At 42.5% G+C, this 21045-nt stretch overlaps 1 protein-coding gene across 1 annotated transcript; it reads right to left on the bottom strand.

Moving 5' to 3' along the window:
• Positions 1-608: 608 nt before the first annotated feature.
• LOC128055746 (olfactory receptor 1G1-like) lies at positions 609-19276 on the bottom strand. The gene is made up of 4 exons (XM_052648281.1): positions 19217-19276; positions 16625-17557; positions 2288-2338; positions 609-635 (listed from the first exon to the last, which is right to left on the bottom strand). The coding sequence occupies exons 1-4, from the start codon at positions 19274-19276 to the stop codon at positions 609-611; spliced, it is 1071 nt and encodes a 356-aa protein (XP_052504241.1).
• Positions 19277-21045: the final 1769 nt, after the last annotated feature.

Here is a 21045-nt window from a genome sequence, read left to right as displayed (position 1 = left end):
TCCCTCCTGACTCACATGACTCAGAGGAAACTATACTTCTCCCTACTTTGTGCTGGCTGCACTGGGGCTTACATCCATCACAGAGCATCACTATTCTATTGCATGTATTTTTGTTTTATTTTTACAGAAGTTTTAATGACATGGAAAAAGCACATGCTATAATGTTACATGAAAAAAGTTCAAAGATGTTAAAACACAAATTAATCTGAAAGCCAAAAAGCTACTGTATGTTCCTTTTGTGTGTCTGTCTCTCCTGTGGGCTTTGAGTGCCTTGATCCAATATTCATTCAACAAACATTTATTAAGTCCTACTATGTGTTCAGTATGGCTCTGTGATTCATTTTTGTACCTCCAGGGTCTGGTACGTAATAAGTGTTCAGTAAATACCAGCTGAATGTCTAAAGCATACAGACTTGGTTTTAAGTCTGGCTTCCACACTTTCTGGTGTGCAACTTTGGGCAAGTTACTTCACCTCTCTCAGACTGTTTTCTCATAAAGTACATGTAATACCTCTGTTGGAGGGATCTGAGAGGCAATAAACATGTAGCACTTGGAACTGAGTAAATGCTTTTTCTTCTTCCTTTAAGAGAAGTTTAGATATTTGTGACCTACCTGTCGCTGGTGAGGATGCACCACTTGGATGAAAAAAATAATTGATTATATCATACGTTGGTGAGGTTGTGCTGGTGTAAATGTAACCTGAGAAAATCGGAGGACCCACAAATATGCATACTTTAGTATCTTAGTCTGCTTGGGCTGCTGTAACAAAGTGCCATAGACTGGGTAGCTTAAGCAACAGATACTTATTTCTAATAATTCTGGAGGCTGAGAAGTCCAAGATCAGGGTGCCAGCATGGTTGGATTCTGGTGAAGGCCCACTTTTAGAATCGCTGATGGCTGTGTTCTTTGACATGTGGTGTTGGAGAAGACTCTTGAGAGGCCCTTGGACTGCAAGGAGATCCAACCAGTCCATCCTAAAGAAAATCAGTCCTGAATATTCCTTGGAAGGACTGATGCTGAAGCTGAAACTCCAATATTCTGGCCACCTGATGCGAAGAACTGACTCACTGGAAAAGACCCTGAGGCTGGGAAAGATTGAAGGTGGGAGGAGAAGGGGGCGGCAGAGGAAGAGATGGTTGGATGGCATCACCAACTTAATGGGCATGAGTTTGAGTAAACTCCAGAAACTGGTGATGGACAGGAAGGCCTGGCATGCTACAGTCAATGGGGTCACAGAGTCGGACGTGACTAAGCGACTGAACTGAACTGTGTTCTTCTTTTATCCTTATATAGTGGAGTGAGAGAGAGAACAGGTTATCTAATCTCTTCTTATAAGGGCATTAATTCCATCATGAGAACCCTACCCTTAGGACTTGATCTGAACAAAGACCCCACTTCCAAATACCATTACATTTGGGATTAGGACTTCAATTTATAAGTTTTGAAGAGACACAAGCATTCAGTCCATGACAGCTAGTAGTAATTCCACTTCTTAGTGTTTTGAAAACTCTCACATATGTACACAAGGAGACATGCCCAAGGGTGTATGTTCTCCTGGACTATTTGCATTGGACTAACAGTAGCCAAACCTAGATGTTAACAGGCTCATGGAGGTTAAAAAGGAATAGATTTAACTTATATATATCAATGTAGAGAAATCTTAAAGCCATATTGAGATTAAAATCATAATTTGTGGAAAACTGTACAGATTAAAGAAAAACAAAACAGTAATATATGTTTTAATTTAATGCTGGTTCCTTCAACAAGAGATCAGGTCCCAGCTAAAGGATCCTGGGACATCTCAGAAGGTTTTTATCTCCTTTGGCTCATCTATACAACCAGAGCTGATCCTTCTTATCTGTTAAGACTCCGTTCGGGGATCATCAATTTTTCCCCAGGAAGCTTTATCTGACATCCAACCACCCAGTCTCTCAATCTGGAACCCTGTTCACTGAGCTCTCTGTATTATAACCCTACTCTATTATTTGATGATTACCTAAATGATCTTCTCCCTCACCTAGACGAGCATCTGGGACCATGCCTAGTTCTCCCCTTTATCCTTAGGGATACAGAATTTTAGGGATCTTCCCCTCCTTCTTGGTGGGGTCACTGGGAGAAATCAGACAGCCTCCAGGGATAGAGAACTGTGGGGTTCCAGCCCCACCCAACTACATGTTCCCCATGAGTGAAGTAGGTTCACTGGCTGAAGTTCTGCATCCAGAACCCAGTTGGTGGCAAACCCCTTCCGAATTACTCTCTGTCCAGGTGAAAAGCAGACACTACTCACCTTTACAAAGTGTGGAGCACAGCTGCTTCGAGTGCCTCTCCATTTCTTCATCTGTAAAATGGGCACAATGAGACTTCAGGGTTTTTAAATTGCTTTGAAATTCTGGGATGCAAGGATCCCCAAACCTCAGTTAAGCAATTACTATGGAGTGTGAGTGTGTGTGTGTGTGTGTGTGTGTGTGCACAAGACATAGAGTGAATTCTCCATTAATTTCTCTCTGTTGCCTACTGCCCATGAGGAGTAATCCTGACATTCAGGGACATTCATTTTTTTTCCTTGAGGGTAAGAAAATGGAGCTCCAAAGATGGGAGGAGACAGGATATTCAGCTATTAAGGTACTGAGTTAGAGTTTGGATCTAACTCCATCCTTTTTTTTTTTTTTGGTCTCTAGGCAGGAATATTAATTGAGTCTCTTAATAGGTTACCAAGCTAGTTGTCACTGTCTTGCCTTAGTTTTCTCAGCTTTAGATTAAGCAGATTGAACCAGATCAGGGGTTCCCAGTTTGCTCTGTGGACCTCTGTCATTAGAATTACCAAAGGAGCTTTGTGAAAAAAAAAAAAAAATTATGGCTATACACAGTGCCCAGAAATTCTGATTTAATTTATCTAGAGCAGAGCTCAGAAACCTGTAGTGTAAAAAATGTTCAGCTGATTCTGATATGCAGGTCTATTTGGAACCCTGAGCATCAGAGCCTCTCCGTCTTGAATGCACATACGAATCATGTAGGGATCTTGTTAAATGCAGGTTCTGCCTCAGAAGGGCTGGGGAGGGGCCTGAGAATCTGCATTTCTAACAAACACCCAGGTGACGCTGATGCTGCTGATTTGGGCACCATGCTTTGTGTCCTACTGGACAGCATTCCAGGCCCTGACATCTTAAGATTCTAGCTTTCTGGAGGGTACTTTTTGCCTCCTCCTGTTTGCCCCTTTCTCTCTGCTGAACACTTTGTTTTTGACTCATTTTCTCTTTCCAGGCCCCACTGTACGCATGAACACATTTACGTTTGGCAAGGCCAGAGTCCTGGTATTTTTCAAGCTGGGGTTTCCCCATTTTCTAACAAGCCCCAGTTCTTAGATCGTTCCTTCTCAGCACACAGACATTTGATTTGCTTTGGTCCAGACACCAGCTGCTGTCACTGTGTTGGTGAGTGGTTATTGGGTTGGTAGGACATACCTGGAAGGTGGAGATGGATGAGTAGTTCTGATGGAGTGAATTCAGTCCAGCCTTTGGGTGATGATGGCAGGGGAGGTAGCAGGGACATGCCCCACCCCAGACATAGGAACAGGGGGACTTGTACTCTTCTTGGACCCTGGGGGAATTGCCTCGTTCCCCCTCTGCTGACTCCTCTTTCCCCCTCTGCTGTCCTGGTCTCCATGGGGACTCCCTCTCCACATCCTTTGGGGACTCCATGAGAGCTGATGGCAGGGGAATACCAGGGATGACTCACTCTTTAGAGCCTGGGGAAGTTGGAAAAGTTTGACTGAGTGGGTCCCCAGGCTCTGTGTGGGGAAGACACTCATGCTGCTTGTTTAGGGGAGTTTTCCCCCTTCATTCTTTGAGGCTCAGTATTTTTATGATGCTTTATGGTCTCCTACACCAACACAAATTCTTCTTGTGGGGCTCCCGACATGTTACATTTTCCTCTTGTCTGGATTGTCCACCCTCTTTGTTGTCTACCTGAAAAACTCGTCCTTTTAGTTACAGAATCAGCTCACATACCCCATCACCTTTTGCAGGAAGCCTTCCTGCCCCTGTGATGGAACCATTCTTTCCCTCCATGCAGCTGAGATGCGCATGCTGCTAAGTCGCTTCAGTCGTGTCCGACTCTGTGTGACCCCATAGATGGCAGCCCACCCGGCTTCCCTGTCCCTGGGATTCTCCAGGCAAGAACACTGGAGTGGGTTGCCATTTCCTTCTCCAATGCATGAAAGTGAAAAGTGAAAGTGAAGTCGCTCAGTCATGTCTGACTCTTCGCGACCCCATGGACTGCAGCCTACCAGGCTCCTCTGTCCATGGGATTTTCCAGGCAAGAGTTCTGGAGTGGGGTGCCATCGCCTTCTCTGAGATGCGCATTTAAGAGCACTAATCCAAAACAGACAGGGAAACAGATGATTGTGAGAGAGTCAATTCCTAGGACGGTTGATAAGAAGTCCAGGGTCCCCGAGGAGGATAAAGGGGTCCAGGGCCCTTGAGAAGGAGAAACGGGTCCGAGTCTCTCAAGGAGGAGAAAAGGACAAACATTTTTTTCTACATTGCTTTGTCTTAATATAACAATATATCTTGCTCAAGGATTTGTTTTTCCTTAACAAGAACCTCCTGACTAATCTTGTTATCTTAAAACTTGTATACTATGAGAGTGGGTCTGGTAAGATCTTTCTATTGTTAGTTCAAATCCTGTTATCTTAAGATGTATGTTGTGGGAGTGGGTCTGATAAAAGTATATAAAGCCTTGCTAAGACTAGCGAGGGGAGCACTCTTTGTCCCCCTTCTTGTCTATGTCAGAAGCTTTCTCTGTCCCTTTTTATACTTTAATAAAACTCTGCTACACAAGAGTTCTTGAGTTATCAAGCCTGGTCCCTGCTCCCAAAGCTAAATCTTCTTTGGAGATCAGGAATCCGACATCGTTCACCATAAGCTATCAAATGTGGCTGATTCTGTGCCAGACTGGAAGCAACCTGAGGCCAGGACTGGACATGAAGTAAGCGCTCTGGAAATATATCAGAACTCTTGGGAGTCGACCCAGGCACTGGTGATTTTTAAAACCCTCAGGATTGAAAACCGCTTTCAGTGTTCATATAGGATTGAGAACCATTCCCTAATGGGTGAGAAGGGGGCTGAGCCTGAAGGTAGGGCTGAGTAACTCAGTCTATGGAGAGTTGATGGCGATGGGGTGAGAGCAATCTGGAATCACCCTAGTTTTATGGTGTGTCTTACAGCTAATCTGTCATTCATGTTAGCAAAGTGTTCATAGTTCACATAATTAATATCTATTGCATTTTACTGTGTTCTGGGCTTAAGTTTAAGGTCTTAATGATGAACCAAAGAGCCACAGTCCCCTTTTCCCTGGAGCTTGAAAGGAGTTAGAACTAACAAAATTGCATCAGGGCTATGGGATGGGTATCATCAGAACCATGTAGTCATTCTGTCACGTTAAAGGATAGTGACTTGCTTGGCACTGACTGTACCACTCAGGTGTTTACTGGGTGACCCCCAGTGGGACTCAGTGGTTGTGTGGCACAAATCTTCAGCTGTGGCTTCTACCTGGGTCATTGGGCTGCTGTACCCTGGGTTTTACCTGGGCAGAGGGTTAAAAAAAGTTGCCAATCTCCCTCTTCTCAAGGCCACGTGGACACATTCTGTTTTCCATTGGTACAATTATTTGGCCACCATCTTTCTCCCCTCCATTGGCCTGGAGGTCATTATAACACACATAGAAGCCCTTACTAAATTCTCCCTACAAGTGTTAAGTGGTAGCTGGCAAAATCTGTCTTTTCTGGACACTGAATCTAATGAGAAAAGCAATCATCTAAAATAGGATGGCCTGGACATTATTACTGCCTTGCAAGGAAACACCTGTGACGTTACCCAGAGTGTTGTGTGTTTGTACCTGATGAGTCTACTAGTGTATCATTTTATTAAATCACGGGAGGACACAAGCGAGTGGCCCTAGTGAGCTGAGGTCAAGCTTAGGGGACTTAATAAATCAGTAGTTCAGATCATGGGGCTTTTGGTGGAAAAATCTGTTCCTTATTTTGGGAATCGTTTTCCTAATGCGTGTTTTCTCTTGCATGTGCCTATACTATTTCGGTGGCATCTCCTCCAAAACAGCCAGATAGGAACCACCTCCATGCAGTGAAGCCCCTTGCTGGACACTTGCAAAGTGTTCAAGGTACCCAATGCTCATAAAATCTGAACTCTGTGATGGCTTTCAGGGAAAGACTTTTAAAGACGGGGTGAGGGGACTTCTCTGGTGGTCCAGTGGCTAAGACTCTGTGCTCACAATGCAGGGGGCCTGGGTTCGTTCACTGGTCAGGAAACTAAATCCCACATGCCACAACTAAAGAATCCACACACCACAACTGAGACCCACCACAGCCAAATAAATAATAAATAAAAATAAATATTAAAGACAGGGTGAGGCAGAGGGTTGCTGTGTATGTGATCAGCTTGTGGATATTCTTCTGATTGGTTGGTGGTGAGGTAATGAGCAGTCAACATCATCAACCTTCTGGTTCCAACCTGTCTGGAGTCTCTGTGCTTATGATTGGCATACAGTTAACTCTTTACACCTGGTGGGGGTTTCAGTGTCTGCAAAACAACTTAAAGGATATGGCTCAGAATATTATCTATAGCCCTTGAGGAGGAACTAAAGATCCTTGACTTTGATGAATGCTTGAATTATTATCATTTTGTCTGGCTTGATTGTTTTATTTCTGCATTTTCTCACTTCTCTGGTTCAATTTATTTTTGGATCTTGAGGAAGGCCTAGGAGTCTAAAGATTTTCTACAACAAGAAGCAGGCTTGTGGAGGAGGATGTGGCTGGGCAGGAGTTTGTCCCTGGAGGGCCTGTTCAGGTCCACTGGGGGGAGGTCAGAGAGGGCGTGACTTCTGATTGACCTGTGAATCGGACCTGACTGATGGGAAGCCCTTCATCTCCTCTGTGCTTGAAATATACACTCTGCTCAAGTGGGTGCCATTTTCAAGAGAGCAATGAGAGAGTTCTGAGCACTGAAGAACTGATGCTTTTGATTGTGGTGCTGGAGGACTCTTGTGGGTTCTTTCATCTGCAAGGAGATTAAATAAGTCAATCCTTAGAGTAAATCAACCCTTAATATCCATTGGATATGCAGTATCCACTGATACTGAAGCTGAAGCTCCAATACTTTGGCCACCTGATGTCAAGTGCCAAATCATTGGAAAAGACCCTGATGCTGGGAAAGATTGAGGCCAGGAGGAGAAGGGGGTGACAGAGGATGAGATGATTAGATGGTATCACCGACTCAATGGACATGAATTTGAGCAAACTCTGGGAGATAGTGAAGGACAGGGAAGCCTGGCGTGCTGCAGTCCATGGGGTCACAAAGAGTTGGACACGACTTAGCAACTAAACGAGTGAACAATGTGTTGTTCAGAGCATCTGAACAGTGTGCATGTCTGAACCCACTGTTTAAACTTCTAAGATCCTGGCCAGTGTGGGTGGATATCTACTTGTGGCTACTAAGACAAGCCTTGTAAGCAAGTTCCCCTGCTTATTCAGGGAATTCCTGTCCTTCTCTGCGGCAGTTGAACTATGCTTTCTGTAAGTGCGGGGGAGGCTTGTGGGACTTTCCTATTCCCCTTTATCTTTCACAAGCGTCTTCCCTAATATATTTTTTCCACTAATTATATTTTGGCATTTGTTTATCATAGGCCTTGAACCGACACTATGCTTAACAAAAAATTTGAAACAGTTGTGTATTTTGGGGTTGTTTCTATTCTTTCATTATTATGAATAATGCTATTATGAACATTCATGTACAGGCTTTTGTCTGAACATACATTTTCTTAGTTATATGCCGAGGAACAGAATTGTTGAATCATATGGAAACACTATGTTTAAGTTTTTGAGAAACTGCTGATGGTTTCCAAAGTGGCTACATTATTTTAAAATCTCACTAAATGCAGAAGGCCTGAGTTTGATCCCTGGGTAGGGAAGATCCCCTGGAGAAGGGGATGGCTACCCACTCCAGTATTCTTGCTTAGAGAATTCCATGGACCAGAGGAGCCTGGCAGTCCATGGGGTCACAAAAAGTTGGACACTACTGAGCAACTTTCACTTTCACCAATTTAGAAGTGTTCACCGTTCTCTCATGCCTTGGTAACATTTTAATATTGTCCATTTTTTTAACCATCCTAGGGGAAGTGAAGTGGTATCTCATTGTGTGTGTGTGTGTGTGTGTGTGTGTGTGTGTGTGTATTTAATTTGGCTGAGCCAGGTCTTAGTTGTGGCATGTGGCGTGAAGGATTGAACCTGGGGCCCAAGCATATGGCGGACATGAAGGGTCTTAACCACTGGACCACCAGGGAAGTCCCTCAGTGTGTTTTTGATTTGCACTTCTCTGATGATTAATGATGTTAAAGAGCTTTCATGTGCTAATTGGTTGTTTGTATCTTTTTCTTTGGGGAAGCATTTATTTAAATCCTTTGTGATTTTAAAATTTGGTTATTAGTCTTATTGTTGAGGTGTAAGTTCTTTATATATTCTTATACAAATATCTTATCAGATATGTGACTTGTATAGATGCTCTACCTTTCAGTGGGTTGTCTATTCAGTCTCCCGATGGTATCTTTTGAAGTGCAAAACTTGGTGATTTTGATGAAGTCCCATTTATCCCTTTTTTTATATGACTGATTATGCTTTTGGTGTCATACCTAAGAAACCATTGACTAATCTAAGATCACAAAGATTCATTCTCACACTGTCTTCTAAACATTTTATAGTTTTAGCTTTGACTTTGAGTTCATTTTTATATGTATGTGAGGTAAAGGTTCAGGTTCATTCTTTTGCATTTGGTTGTCCAGCTGACCCTGCTAGTTGACCCTGCACTGCTTGTTGAAAACAATATTTTTCCTCCACTGAATTGTTCTGAATTGCTGCCTTATTAAAAATAAATTGCCCATAAATGTGAAGGTTTACTTGTGGACTATTCCTTTGATCTATATATGTGTCTGGCCTTATGCTGTATGGCATTGTACTTTTAAAAATTGAAGTATAGTTGCTATATAATATTATGTTACAGATGTACAATATAGTGATTCACAATTTTTAAAGGTTTTACTTCATTTACAGCTATTATAAAACATTGATTATATTTCTTGTGTTGTGCAACATATCCTTATAGCTTATTTTGTACCTAACAGTGTGTGCCTCTTGATTCTCCTTTTCTTCTCCCACTGAAAACTACTGGATTGTTTTCTATATCTGAGTCTGCATTTTTTATATTTAATAGTTTCTTGTATTTTTTAGATTCAACATCCAGGTGATATCATATGATATTTGTCTTTCTTTATCTGACATTTCACTTCGCATAATGCCTTCAATGTCCATCCATGTTGCCGCAAATGGCAGAATTTCATTTTTAAAAAATAACTGAATAATATTCCATTGTATGTGTATACCACATCTTTATCTATTAATCTGTTGATAGACATTGAGGTCACTTCCATATATTGGCAACTGTAAATAATGTTGCTATGAATACTGAGGTACATGGATCTTTTTTTTTTTTAATTAGTGTGTTATACCCAGAAGAGACATTGTTGGATCACATGGTAGTTCTATTTTCAGTATTTTGAGGAACCTTCATACTATTCTCTATAATGGCTGTACCAATTTATATTCCCACCAAAGGTGTAGAAGTGTTGCCTTTCCTCCACATCCTAGCCAACAGTTGTTATCTGTGTTCTTTTTGATAATAGCCATTCTGACAAGTGAGAGGTGGTATCTCATTGTAGTTTTGATTTGCCTTCCCTGGTGATTAGCGATGTTGAACATCTTTTCCTACAAAATACAGCCTTAATTACTTAATTGCCTTATTTACTGAAGCTTTGTAGTAAGTTTAGGAATCATGAAGTGTGAGTCTTTTGACCTTGCTCTTCTTTTTCAAGAGTGTATTGATTATTCTGGTTCCCTTGCATTTCTATGTGAGCTTTTGGATCAGGTTGTCATTTTCTGCAAAAAAGGTGTTGGTGTTCAGTTGCTAAGTCACGTCTGACTCTTTGTGACCCCATGGACTGCAGCATGTCAGGCTTCCCTATCCAGATTTTGATAGAGATTGCATTGAATTCAAATTGTTTGTTAGTTCTAATAGTTTTTTTGGTTGACGTTTACAGCAACTGTCATTTGCAAGTAGAAATAGTTTTACTTCTTTACAGTCTGCTGCTGCTGTTGTTTTAGCCACTCAGTTGTGTCCAACTCTTTTGTGACTCTGTGGACTATAACCTGCTTGGCTCCTCTGCCCATGGGATTTTCAAGAATACTGGAGTGGATTGCCATGCCTTCCTGACCCAGGGATCCAACTTGCATCTTCTGCATTGGCAAGCAGATTCTTTACCACTGAGCCACCAGGGAAGCCCTCTTTAGTCCAATTGTCTTCTAGTTCTTTTTCTTACTTAACTATGCTGAGTGGAACCTCTAGTACAATACTGAGTGGAAATGGGAGGAGTGTCCATCTTTGTGTCTTTCTTGACCTTCGAAGGGCAGAAATAGAAAGATTAGATAAATGGATAATGATGCTCACAAGAAAAACAGATCATATCCAGGGATTAGAGTGGGCTAGTGTGAGAAGGTACTTTTTGCACATGACATGAAACTTACCCTATGTTCCAGGGCACGGAGTAAAGGAAGAAGCCACAGAGGGGAAAATAATGCTAGAAAGAAAGGCCCTGAGGGGAAATGTGTATGATATATATGAGTGAGTGAGGGCTCAGACATAGCATCCTGTTTTTAATAATTATGGAACAGGAAATGGAGAGGAAACTCTTGTAAAGAGTGAGAGATGTAAGGGAGAGAGCCACTTCTACATTTAGTATCATTCTTGGGGACGACCAAGGATGAGATGGCTGGATGGGATCACCGACTCGATGGACGCGAGTCTGAGTGAACTCCGGGAGTTGGTGATGGACAGGGAGGCCTGGCGTGCTGCAATTCATGGGGTCACAAAGAGTCGGACACAACTGAGCGACTGAACTGAACTGAACTGAAAGTCATATACTGTTTCACTAAAAAAAACCATGCTGCCTACTAAAAGCCACTAAATTACAAACTATAAAAAGGAATTTTATAGTATATGAATTATATCTCAATAAAACTGTTATTAAAAATAGCATCGTACTGAAATATAAAAAACAATTTATTATTCACATGAACTACATAGGGAAGGATTTTCCAATGATAACACAGCCTGAAGAGTCACAAAGAAGATTATTTTTTATTAGTTTCATGTATGTAAATTGAAAACTTATTTATGTCAAAAAATCAAAAAGAAAACCAAAGGATGAAATGGTGATTGGGAAAAGGCTGCAATATGAGTAGGAGAGTGTAAAGTTTAAATATTTAATATAAAAAAGACTTATGCAAGTTTTTAAAATAGTCAAATGACATGAAGAAATAATTGACAGAAGAATAAATAAAATGCATTTATGGATTTATGTAAACAATCAGTAATCCAAAACATTCAAAGAAGAGAAGTACCATTTTTCACTTACTATATTTGTGACAATTGAGTAAAAAATTGGAACACAAAGAATGCAGAAAAAGGAACATTCTCACAGAAGCATCAGTTGGGATGTAAATCATTAACAGTTTGGTTAATTTTTATTTTTATTATAGATAGTTTCTTTATTAAAAAATCCATCTATTTATTTGGCCATGCCATGTGGCATGTGGGATCTTAGTTCTAACCCATGATCCTTGCAGTGGAAACATGGAGTCTTAACCACTGGATCTCCAGGGAAGTCCTTGTAAACTATTTTTGCAACATCTTTCATGAGCCTGAAAAAATTTCCACACAGCAATTCCACTTCTTAAAATTTGTTGGAAGGGCATGGGAAAATATATGCATATATGGTTTATTCACACTGATTTTCATTGCATTATTATTTATAAAGTTAAAAATAATTAATAGAACTAATTACCCCCAAACGGAAGATTACAGACAGTGTGTTGAAAATCAGAGACACTACTCTGCCAGTCAAGGCTATGGTCTTCCAAGTGGTCACGTACGGTTGTGAGAGCTCGACAGTAATGAAGGCAGAGCACCGAAGAATTGATGCCTTCCAGCTGTGGTGCTGGAGAGAGACCCCCGAGAGTCCCTTGGACTGCGAGCAGACCAAACAAATCAATCTTAAGGGAAATCAGCCCTGAATACTCATTGGAAGGATTGATGCTGAAGCTGAATACTGAAGCCCAGTATTTTGACCACCTGATGCAAACAGCTGGTTCATTGAAAAAGTCCCTGATGCTGGGAAAGATTGAGGGCAGAAGGAGAAGAGGGCATCAGAGGATGAGATGGCTGCCTGGCATCACCGATACAATGGACATGAACTTGGGCAAACTTCGGGAGTTGGTGAGGGACAGGGAGGCCTGGTGTGCTGCAGTCCATGGGGCCACAAAGAGTCAGCCTCTACTGAGCGACTGAACAATGACAACATGGAAGGTGCTTCTGCTATAATATTAATTATGAGAATGCTTATACAAATTTAACAACAGTGTGGAAAGCATTCATGTTTAAAAATTACATGAAAAACCATCATCTTAACAATGTAGAATAAATGTATAGAGAAAAGGATTGGAAGAATTTGCATAACATTCTTTCAGGAAAGGATTTGAAAATTTTTCCTTATATTTTAGACATTTACTATAATGACACAAATAATTTTTCAATTGGAGAAAAACTAAACAGTTTAAAAAATGAAAATAGCTCACAGCTAACAACAATAATTTAACTCAGATGACCATTATATCTACTACTGTGGGCAAGAATCCCTTAGAAGAGATGGAGTAGCCATCATAGTCAACAAAGAGTCTGAAATGCAGTACTTGGATGCAATCTCAAAAATGACAGAATGATCTCTGTTCGTTTCCAAGGCAAACCAGTATCACAGTAATCCAAGTCTGTGCCCCAACCAGTAACACTGAAGAAGCTGAAGTTGAACGGCTCTATGAAAACCTACAATACACTCTTAGAAGTAACACCCAAAAAAGATGTTCTTTTAATTATAGGGGATTGAAATGCAAAAGTAAGAAGTCAAGAAATACCTGGAGTAACAGGCAAATTTGGCCTTGGAGTACAGAATGAAGCAGGCCAAAGACTAACAGTTTTGCCAAGAAAATGCACTGGTCAAAGAAAACACCCTTTTCCAACAACACAAGAGAAGACTCTACACATAGACATCACCAGACGGTCAATACCGAATCAGATTGATTATATTCCTTGCAGCTGAAGATGGAGAAACTCTATACACTCAGCAAAAACAAGACCAGGAGCTGACTGTGGCTCAGATCAGTTCAGTTCAGTCGCTCAGTCATGTCCGACTCTTTGTGACCCCATGAATTGCAGCACGCCAGGCCTCCCTGTCATCACCAACACCTGGAGTTCACTCCGACTCATGTCCATTGAGTCAGTGATGCCATCCAGCCATCATGATCTCCTTATTGCCAAATTCAGACTTAAACTGAAGAAAGTAGGGAAAATCACTAGACCATTCAGGTATGACCTAAATAAAATCCTTTATGACTATACAGTGGAAGTGACAAATAGATTCAAGGGATTAGATCTGATAGAGTGCCTGAAGAACTATGGATGGAAGTTCGTTGTACAGGAGGCAGTGATCAAGACCACCTCCAAGAAAAGAAATGCAAAAAGGCAAAACGGTTGTCTGAGAAGGCCCTACAAACAGTTATGAAAAAAAGAGAAGTGAAAGGCAAAGGAGAAAAGGAAAGATATACCCATTTGAATACAGAGTTCCAAACAATAGCAAGGAGAAATAAGAAAGCCTTTCTCAGTGATCAGTGCAAAGAAATAGAGGAAAACAGCAGAATGAGAAAGACTAGAGATCTCTTTAAGAAAATTAGAGATACCAAGGGAAAATTTCATGCAAAGATGGGTGCAATAAAGGACAGAAATAGTATGGACCTAACAGAAGCAGACAATATTAAGAAGAGGTGGTAAGAATACACAGAAGAACTATATTAAAAAGATCTTCATGACCCAGATAATCACAATGGTGTGATCACTCACCTGGAGCCAGACATCTTGGAATGTGAAGTCAGGTGGGCCTTAGGAAGCATCAGTATGAACAAAGCTAGTGGAGATGACAGAATTCCAGTGGAGCTCTTTCATATCCTAAAAGATGATGCTGTGAAAGTGCTGCACTCAATATGCCAGCAAATTTGGAAAACTCAGCAGTGGCCACAGGACTGGAAAAGGTCAGTTTTCATTCCAATCCCAAAGAAATGCAATGCCAAAGAATGCTCAAACTACTGCACAATTGCACTCATCTCACATGCTAGTAAAGTAATGCTCAGAATTCTCCAAGCCAGGCTTCAGCAATACGTGAACTGTGAACTTCCAGATGTTCAAGGTGAATTTAGACAAGGCAGAGGAACCAGAGATCAAATTGCCAACATCCATTGTATCATTGAAAAAGCAAGAGAGTTCCAGAAAAACATCTACTTCTGCTTTACTGACTATACCAAAGCCTTTGACTGTGTGGATCACAACAAACTGGGAAAATTCTTCAAGAGATGGGAATACCAGACCACCTGACCTGCCTCCTGAGAGATCTGTATGCAGGTCAAGAAGCAACAGTTTTAACTGGACATGGAACAACAGACTGGTTCCAAATTGGGAAAGGAGTATGTCAAGGTTATATATTGTCACCCTGCTTATTTAACTTATGTACATAGTACATCATGAGAAATGCTGGACTGGATGAAGCACAAGCTGGAATCAAGATTGCTGGGAGAAATATCAGTAACCTCAGATACGCAGATGATACCACCCTTATGGCAGAAAGTGAAGAAGAAGTAAAGAGCCTCTTGATGAAAGTGAAAGAGGAGAGTGAAAAAGTTGGCTTAAAGGTCAACATTCAGAAAACTAAGATCATAGCATCTTGTCCCATCACTTCAAGGCAGATAGATGGGGAAACAGTGGAAACAGTGAGAGACTTCAATTTTTGGGGCTCCAAAATCACTGCAGATGGTGACTACAGCCATGAAATTAAAAGATGCTTGCTCCTTGGCAGACAGGTTATGACCAACCTAGACAGCTTATTAAAAAGCAGAAACATTACTCTTGCCAACAAAGGTCCTTCTAGTCAAAGCTATGTTTTTTCAGTAGTCATGTATGGATGTGAGAGTTGGACCATAAAGAAAGCTGAGTGCCAAAGAATTGATGCTTTTGAACTGTGATGTTGGAGAAGACTCTTGAGAGTCCCTTGGACAGCAAGGAGATCCAACCAGTCCATCCTAAAGGAAGTCAGTCCTGAATATTCATTGGAAGGACTGATGCTGAAGCTGAAACTCAAATACTGATGCGAAGAGCTGACTCATTTGAAAAGACCCTGATGCTTGGAAAGATTGAAGATGGGAGGAGAAGGGGCTAACAGAGGATGAGATGGTTGGGTGGCATCACCTACTCAATGGACATGAGTTTGAATAAACTCTGGAAGTTGGTGATGGACAGGGAGCCCTGGTGTGCTGCAGTCAATGAGGTCACAAAGAGTTGGACATGACTGAGGGACTGAACTGAACTGAACTGAACAATAACAAAAAACCAAATCACCTACCAGAGACAAAGATCTAAGTCCAGATGTACGAAACTGGACAAATTCTAACTCTTTTTTGCCTAGCTCCCTTTTCTAGAATATTCTTGTCCTTGCAATCACATAGAGCTCCTCGGCGGCTCAGCAGTAAACTAATCTGCCTGCAATGCAGGAGACACGGGTTTGAACCCAAATGGCAATCCACTCCCGTATTCTTGCTGGGTAAATTCCATGGACATGGATCATGGCAGGCTACAGTCCAAAGGGTCACAAAGAGTTGGACATGATTGAACGACTGAACATAAGCATACACACTCAGGCAACATACAGATTCTCCCTACTTGATATGACATTCTCCATGTCGAGTCCAGTCCCCATGAGTGAGTTTCTTCCAAGGTAGGGTCAGATTTGGTCCCTGCAGCCCAGTGACTTGACTGACGTCCTGACCTGTCTAGTCTTGCCAGAATTTTTTGTTGTTGGGGAAGAATTTGTAACCTACACTGCTCCTATTGGCCTTACTCCTAGAAGTGAAGTGTTCGCTGGCATTTTTGATGTTCCCAACTCTGGATTGACTCTGCCTAGATACATATACCCACACATCAAGTCATCCTGTGGGGAATGCTGGTCCCCCTTTCTCTCTCCAAATGCCCTTATTGCTGTTCTGCAAATCTGAGTCTTTATTCTCATCCATCTGCTCTGAAAACTCAGCATATTATGTTTTGAATGTGAGTCTTTCAAATTTATAATGGACAAATCTAGAGAAGGAGGGACATTGAAAAGTCTGGAGCTCTACTCTGGGGAAGGACTTTTTATGGGGTGGGACATCTTCCCTGTAGCTCAAACAGTAAAGAATCTTCCTGCAATGCAGGAGACCAGGGTTCCATCCCTGGGTTGGAAAGATCCTCTGGAGAAGGGAATGGCAATCCCCTCCAGTATTCTTGCCTGGAGAATCCCATGGACATTGGAGCCTGGCGGGCTACAGTCTGTGGGATCGCAAAGAGTCAGACACGACTGAAGTGACTAAGACTACACTACTCCATCTTCCCCAGCCAAGGAGTCTCCACAAAGCCCTCTTCATGTCGCTGTTCCTCAGGCTGTAGATAAAAGGGTTCAACATGGGGGTGACCATCGTGTACACCACAGATGCCACCACTCCAGTGTCTGCTGAGTAGGAGGATGAGGGCTGGAAATACACCAGAAAGACAGTTCCATAGAAGAGAGTGACCACTGTCAGGTGAGAGCCACAGGTAGAGAAGACTTTGTGCTTCCCCCCAGCAGAGGGGATCCTGAGGATGGTGTGGATGATGTGGACATAAGAGACCAGGACACAGGTGAGAGGGACCACCCCTGAGAGGGCTGCTTCTGCAAACATCATGAGCTGAAAGATGTGAGTGTCTGAGCAGGCAAGTTTGAGGAGTGGGAGAAGGTCACAGAAGAAGTGTGGGATGGCATGGGAGGCGCAGAAGGAGAACTGAGACATGCAGAGACAGAGGGAGAAGGCCAGGAGGTGGGAGCTAAGCCAGGATGTGGTGACCAGCAGCAGGCAGCGCTGGGGCCCCATGATGGTGGTGTAGTGCAGAGGAAGGCAGATGGCCACGTAGCGGTCATAGGCCATCACAGCCAGCAGGAAGTCATCCAGCAGGGCCAATTCCATGAAGAAAAACATCTGCACGAGGCACCCAGTGTGGGAGATGGTGTAGTGCTGTGTGTGGATGTTGAGCAGCACCTTGGGGACGATGGTGCAGGAGAAGCAGGTGTCGGTGAAGGACAGGTTGGCCAGGAAGAAGTACATGGGGGTGTGGAGGCGGGGGTGAGAGCTGATGGCCAGGATGATGAGCAGGTTCCCCAGCACGGTGACCAGGTACACGGCCAGGAAGAGCCCGAACAGGAGAGGCTGCTGCTCTGGGTGCTGAGAGAAGCCCAGGAGCAGGAAGTCAGAGATGCTGGTTTGGTTTCTAATTTCCTTCAAAAGCAGAGAAATTAGAGCAGATCTTATTTAAACAAAGATAGACTCTCAATGTTACAGAGTCCATGGACTTTGGTTTGTTTTTCTCTATTCCTTGAAGAGGTCACTGAGTTCCATTAGTAGTTGTAAATGCTGATTTGCAAATATGTACAAATAGGACTGTGAACTCTGATGAGACGGCATCAGGGTAAAGATGTAGTTTGGGTTCTAGAATCCTGTAATGTGGCATGCTTTCCCCATAGGTGTTCTGAATGAGTCTGAACTGGAATTCAGCTGGAAAAATCTCTTCAAATTTAATTTCCTTTTAAAAAAACTATATAACAATCATTTTTTGTTTGTGATTTAATTTTTATTTTCTATTGAAGTATAGCTGATTTACATTGTTGTGCTTGTTTCAGCTTTACAGCAAAGTGATTGAGTTATGCGTATATGTGTGTGTATATATATATCTATCTATTCTTTTTCAGATTTTTTTCTCATATAGTTGATTACATAATATTGAGTAGAATTTTCTGTGCTATACAGTAGGTCCTTGTTTTTTTAAACTTTTTATTTTTATATTGGAGTATAGCCAATTAAGAGTGTTGTGATAGTTTCAGGTGGACAGCAAAGGGACTCAGCCATATATATACCTGTATACATTATCCACCAAATTTCCCGACAATCCAGGCTGTCACATAACATTGAGCAGTGTTCCTTGTGCTATACAGTAGGTCTTCATTGATTATTTATTTTATATACAGTAGTGTGTGTGTGTGTGTGTGTGTGTGTGTGTGTGTGCGCGCTTAGTTGCTAAGTCATGTCCAACTCTTTGTGACCCCATGGACGATAGCCCACCAGAGTCCTCTGTCCATGGGGATTCTCCAGGCAAGAATACTGGAGTGGGTTGCCATGCCCTCCTCCAGGTATATACGGTAGTATGTATGTGTTAATTCCAAACTCCTAATTTAGAACAACCATTCAAATTTCACTGTCTTACTGTGGAGCTCATTTTGGGGTCATGCATATACTAGGATTTAGGGGGCAAAACAAGGAGCTCTGTGTGTAAGTGTATGAGTGTTGAGCACATGTTGAGGATGATAGAAGGAGGGTTAGTTACTTCAGAGAGGAGCCCACTGAGATTTAGGGATCTCTGATGGGAGTGTTCTGGTCCTCTTTGCTTTGTTCTGGCCCTCCATGCATTTGTGGGGCTATGAGAACCCTGTGAACCGAAAAGCACCTTTTCATTAAGGGCACATCATTTTCATTCTCATCATCAACCTGCCCATCAATATCTTATGTTTTAACAGCTGAGCTTTGGAATCTGGACATGGGATAAGAATTTTTTCTCTGTTCCTTATGCTCAGTCCACCTTTGATTAATTGCTGTCCCCTGAATCTCTGTGTCCTGCTTTGTACCATGTACAACTACTTCGTAGACTCACTGAAGTTGTAACTGAGATAACATATGTGGCGGGCAGGCTGCTTCTGAGGGCAATGATGTTACTGTCATTGTTAGTAGTAGGTGATGCAATGTGAACCTGGGGCCCAGGATGTGGTGCAGAAGTACTGGGGGATGTGCTTTACTGCTGAGCTCCTCATGTGCCTTTAAACTTTGGGATAATTTTACTCCCATTGAACTTTGCTTTTCTTCTGCAAGATGCAGATAATAACCTACCTGATAGGATTGTTGAAGAGGCCAAATGCTGGGATTGGCTGCAGTTTCTTCAGAATTCATGATATGCTGCCAAGATGTGAAATTCGAAGGAGCTATGATGGTTTGGAGGAAGAATGCCAGGTCAGTCAGTGGCAGCAGGGGCCAACGTCATGTTTGTTTAGGGTCATGAATAAAAACATTATATACTTCTGGAGTCTGACAGAATCTTTCCACTCTTTACTCTTGATGAGATCTTGAGAAAGTCACCAATTTCATCAGCTTCAGTTTCTTCATTGGCTTAAATGGAATAATGATAGAGTTTCCTATACAGAGCTGTTATGAGGATTAAGTTTGATAATAATTATAGACTGATAATAATTATAGACACCAGGGCTTCCCTGGTGGCTTGGGTGGTAAAGAATCCACCTGCAATGTCGGAGGCCTGGGTTTGATCCCCAGGCTAGGAAGATTCCCTGGAGGAGGGCATGGCAACCCTCTCCAGTATTCTTGCCTGGAGAATCCCATGGACAGAGGAGCTTGGTGTGTTACAGTCCATAGGCTCGCAAAGAGTTGGAAATGACTAAGTGACTAACCACAGCACAAACAAAAAAATACACTGTTTTAGATCAAGAATGACATAAATGTAAGTGCTCAAAAAATATGACCTATTATCACTACTTTTTTTAAAAATTAAAAGGGTATTGTTTTTGTGAATCCAGTCACTGCCTGCATCTTGGGCTTGTAGGCTGTGAGGTGTTGATATAAAAAGTCATCATCATTATCACCAATATCAGCACAGCAGCACCACCTCTGACTCTACTCACAACTGTCAGTGGCAAAACTTTTGTTTTGCCAGGTGGAAACCAAGTAGAAACTGGGTCAAATAACTTAATCATAAAAGCTCCCTGATTATCATATTATTATAGGAATAAGTAATTTTGTCCTAAATGATTTAGCACAAAGTTTAGTAAAAAATGAAGGGTGTGACCGAGGTTGGTAACTAAATGGACATAGAGGGTAAATTATGGGTACTGACACGGCGAGGTGGCGGAGAGTGACTATGGGAACCAGGCTCTTCCACTGGACAAGGGTCAATTATGATCTGTTCTTGCACAGGTGCTGTGTCCTGGTCACTGATGGGGTTGTGGAAGGGTGCTCCGACACCCACTCTCCACAATGCCTTCAAGTCTGCACCTTCAGGGATGTGATGAACCCCAGCCCCTCATAGTGATCAAAAGATTCAGAAAATGATTGGCAAGTAGGGATGTAGAAGAAAGTGGCAAAAGGAAAAGGAAGAGGTTCTGCAGGCTGCTTGTGTATATGTGTCAGCGTGTGCCCTTAGGGAGACTCTCTCCCCATCCCTAAGCGTCTGTTCTCACCTGGAGGTGCTGACCAGCCTCCACCTGTGATGCTTCCTTAGGAGGCTGGGTTCGCTACTCTGCTGTCGCAAGGGCTGGAGGCGCAGAGCCCTTCCCTCTGAGTAGGAAGAGCACAGACTGAAGACTCAGGTCATTAGAGATTCCCAGCCACTGGAGCCAGGAGGAGCCACTGCTTTTTCACAGCAGTGTCTCCTGGGATCTGTTCCCAGACCTCCTAGTTAGAGACACGAGCGGGCAACTGTCCAATCTGCCAGCTGTCCCCTCTGGACGGTGGCCTTCTGTGTCGCTGCACCAGCAGTGATGGTTCCATTCAGATGGACCAGGCTCCATGGGCGGCACCGCTGGTTTCTCCCCTGGGTGAGGTGCAGTGTGGATCCCTCCTCCCAGCCTTTACCCTGAACTGGTCCATCTCAGTCCCAGAGTCCCTACTTTCTAATTAGAGCCCCGGCCCTATGGATATAATACAGTATG

The sequence above is a fragment of the Budorcas taxicolor genome, chromosome 11 (assembly GCF_023091745.1).
Source record: "Budorcas taxicolor isolate Tak-1 chromosome 11, Takin1.1, whole genome shotgun sequence".
In the NCBI taxonomy this organism is placed as follows: domain Eukaryota; kingdom Metazoa; phylum Chordata; class Mammalia; order Artiodactyla; family Bovidae; genus Budorcas; species Budorcas taxicolor.
The sequence above is the reverse complement of the archived record's forward strand: the minus strand, read 5'-3'. Positions and strand labels throughout refer to the sequence as shown.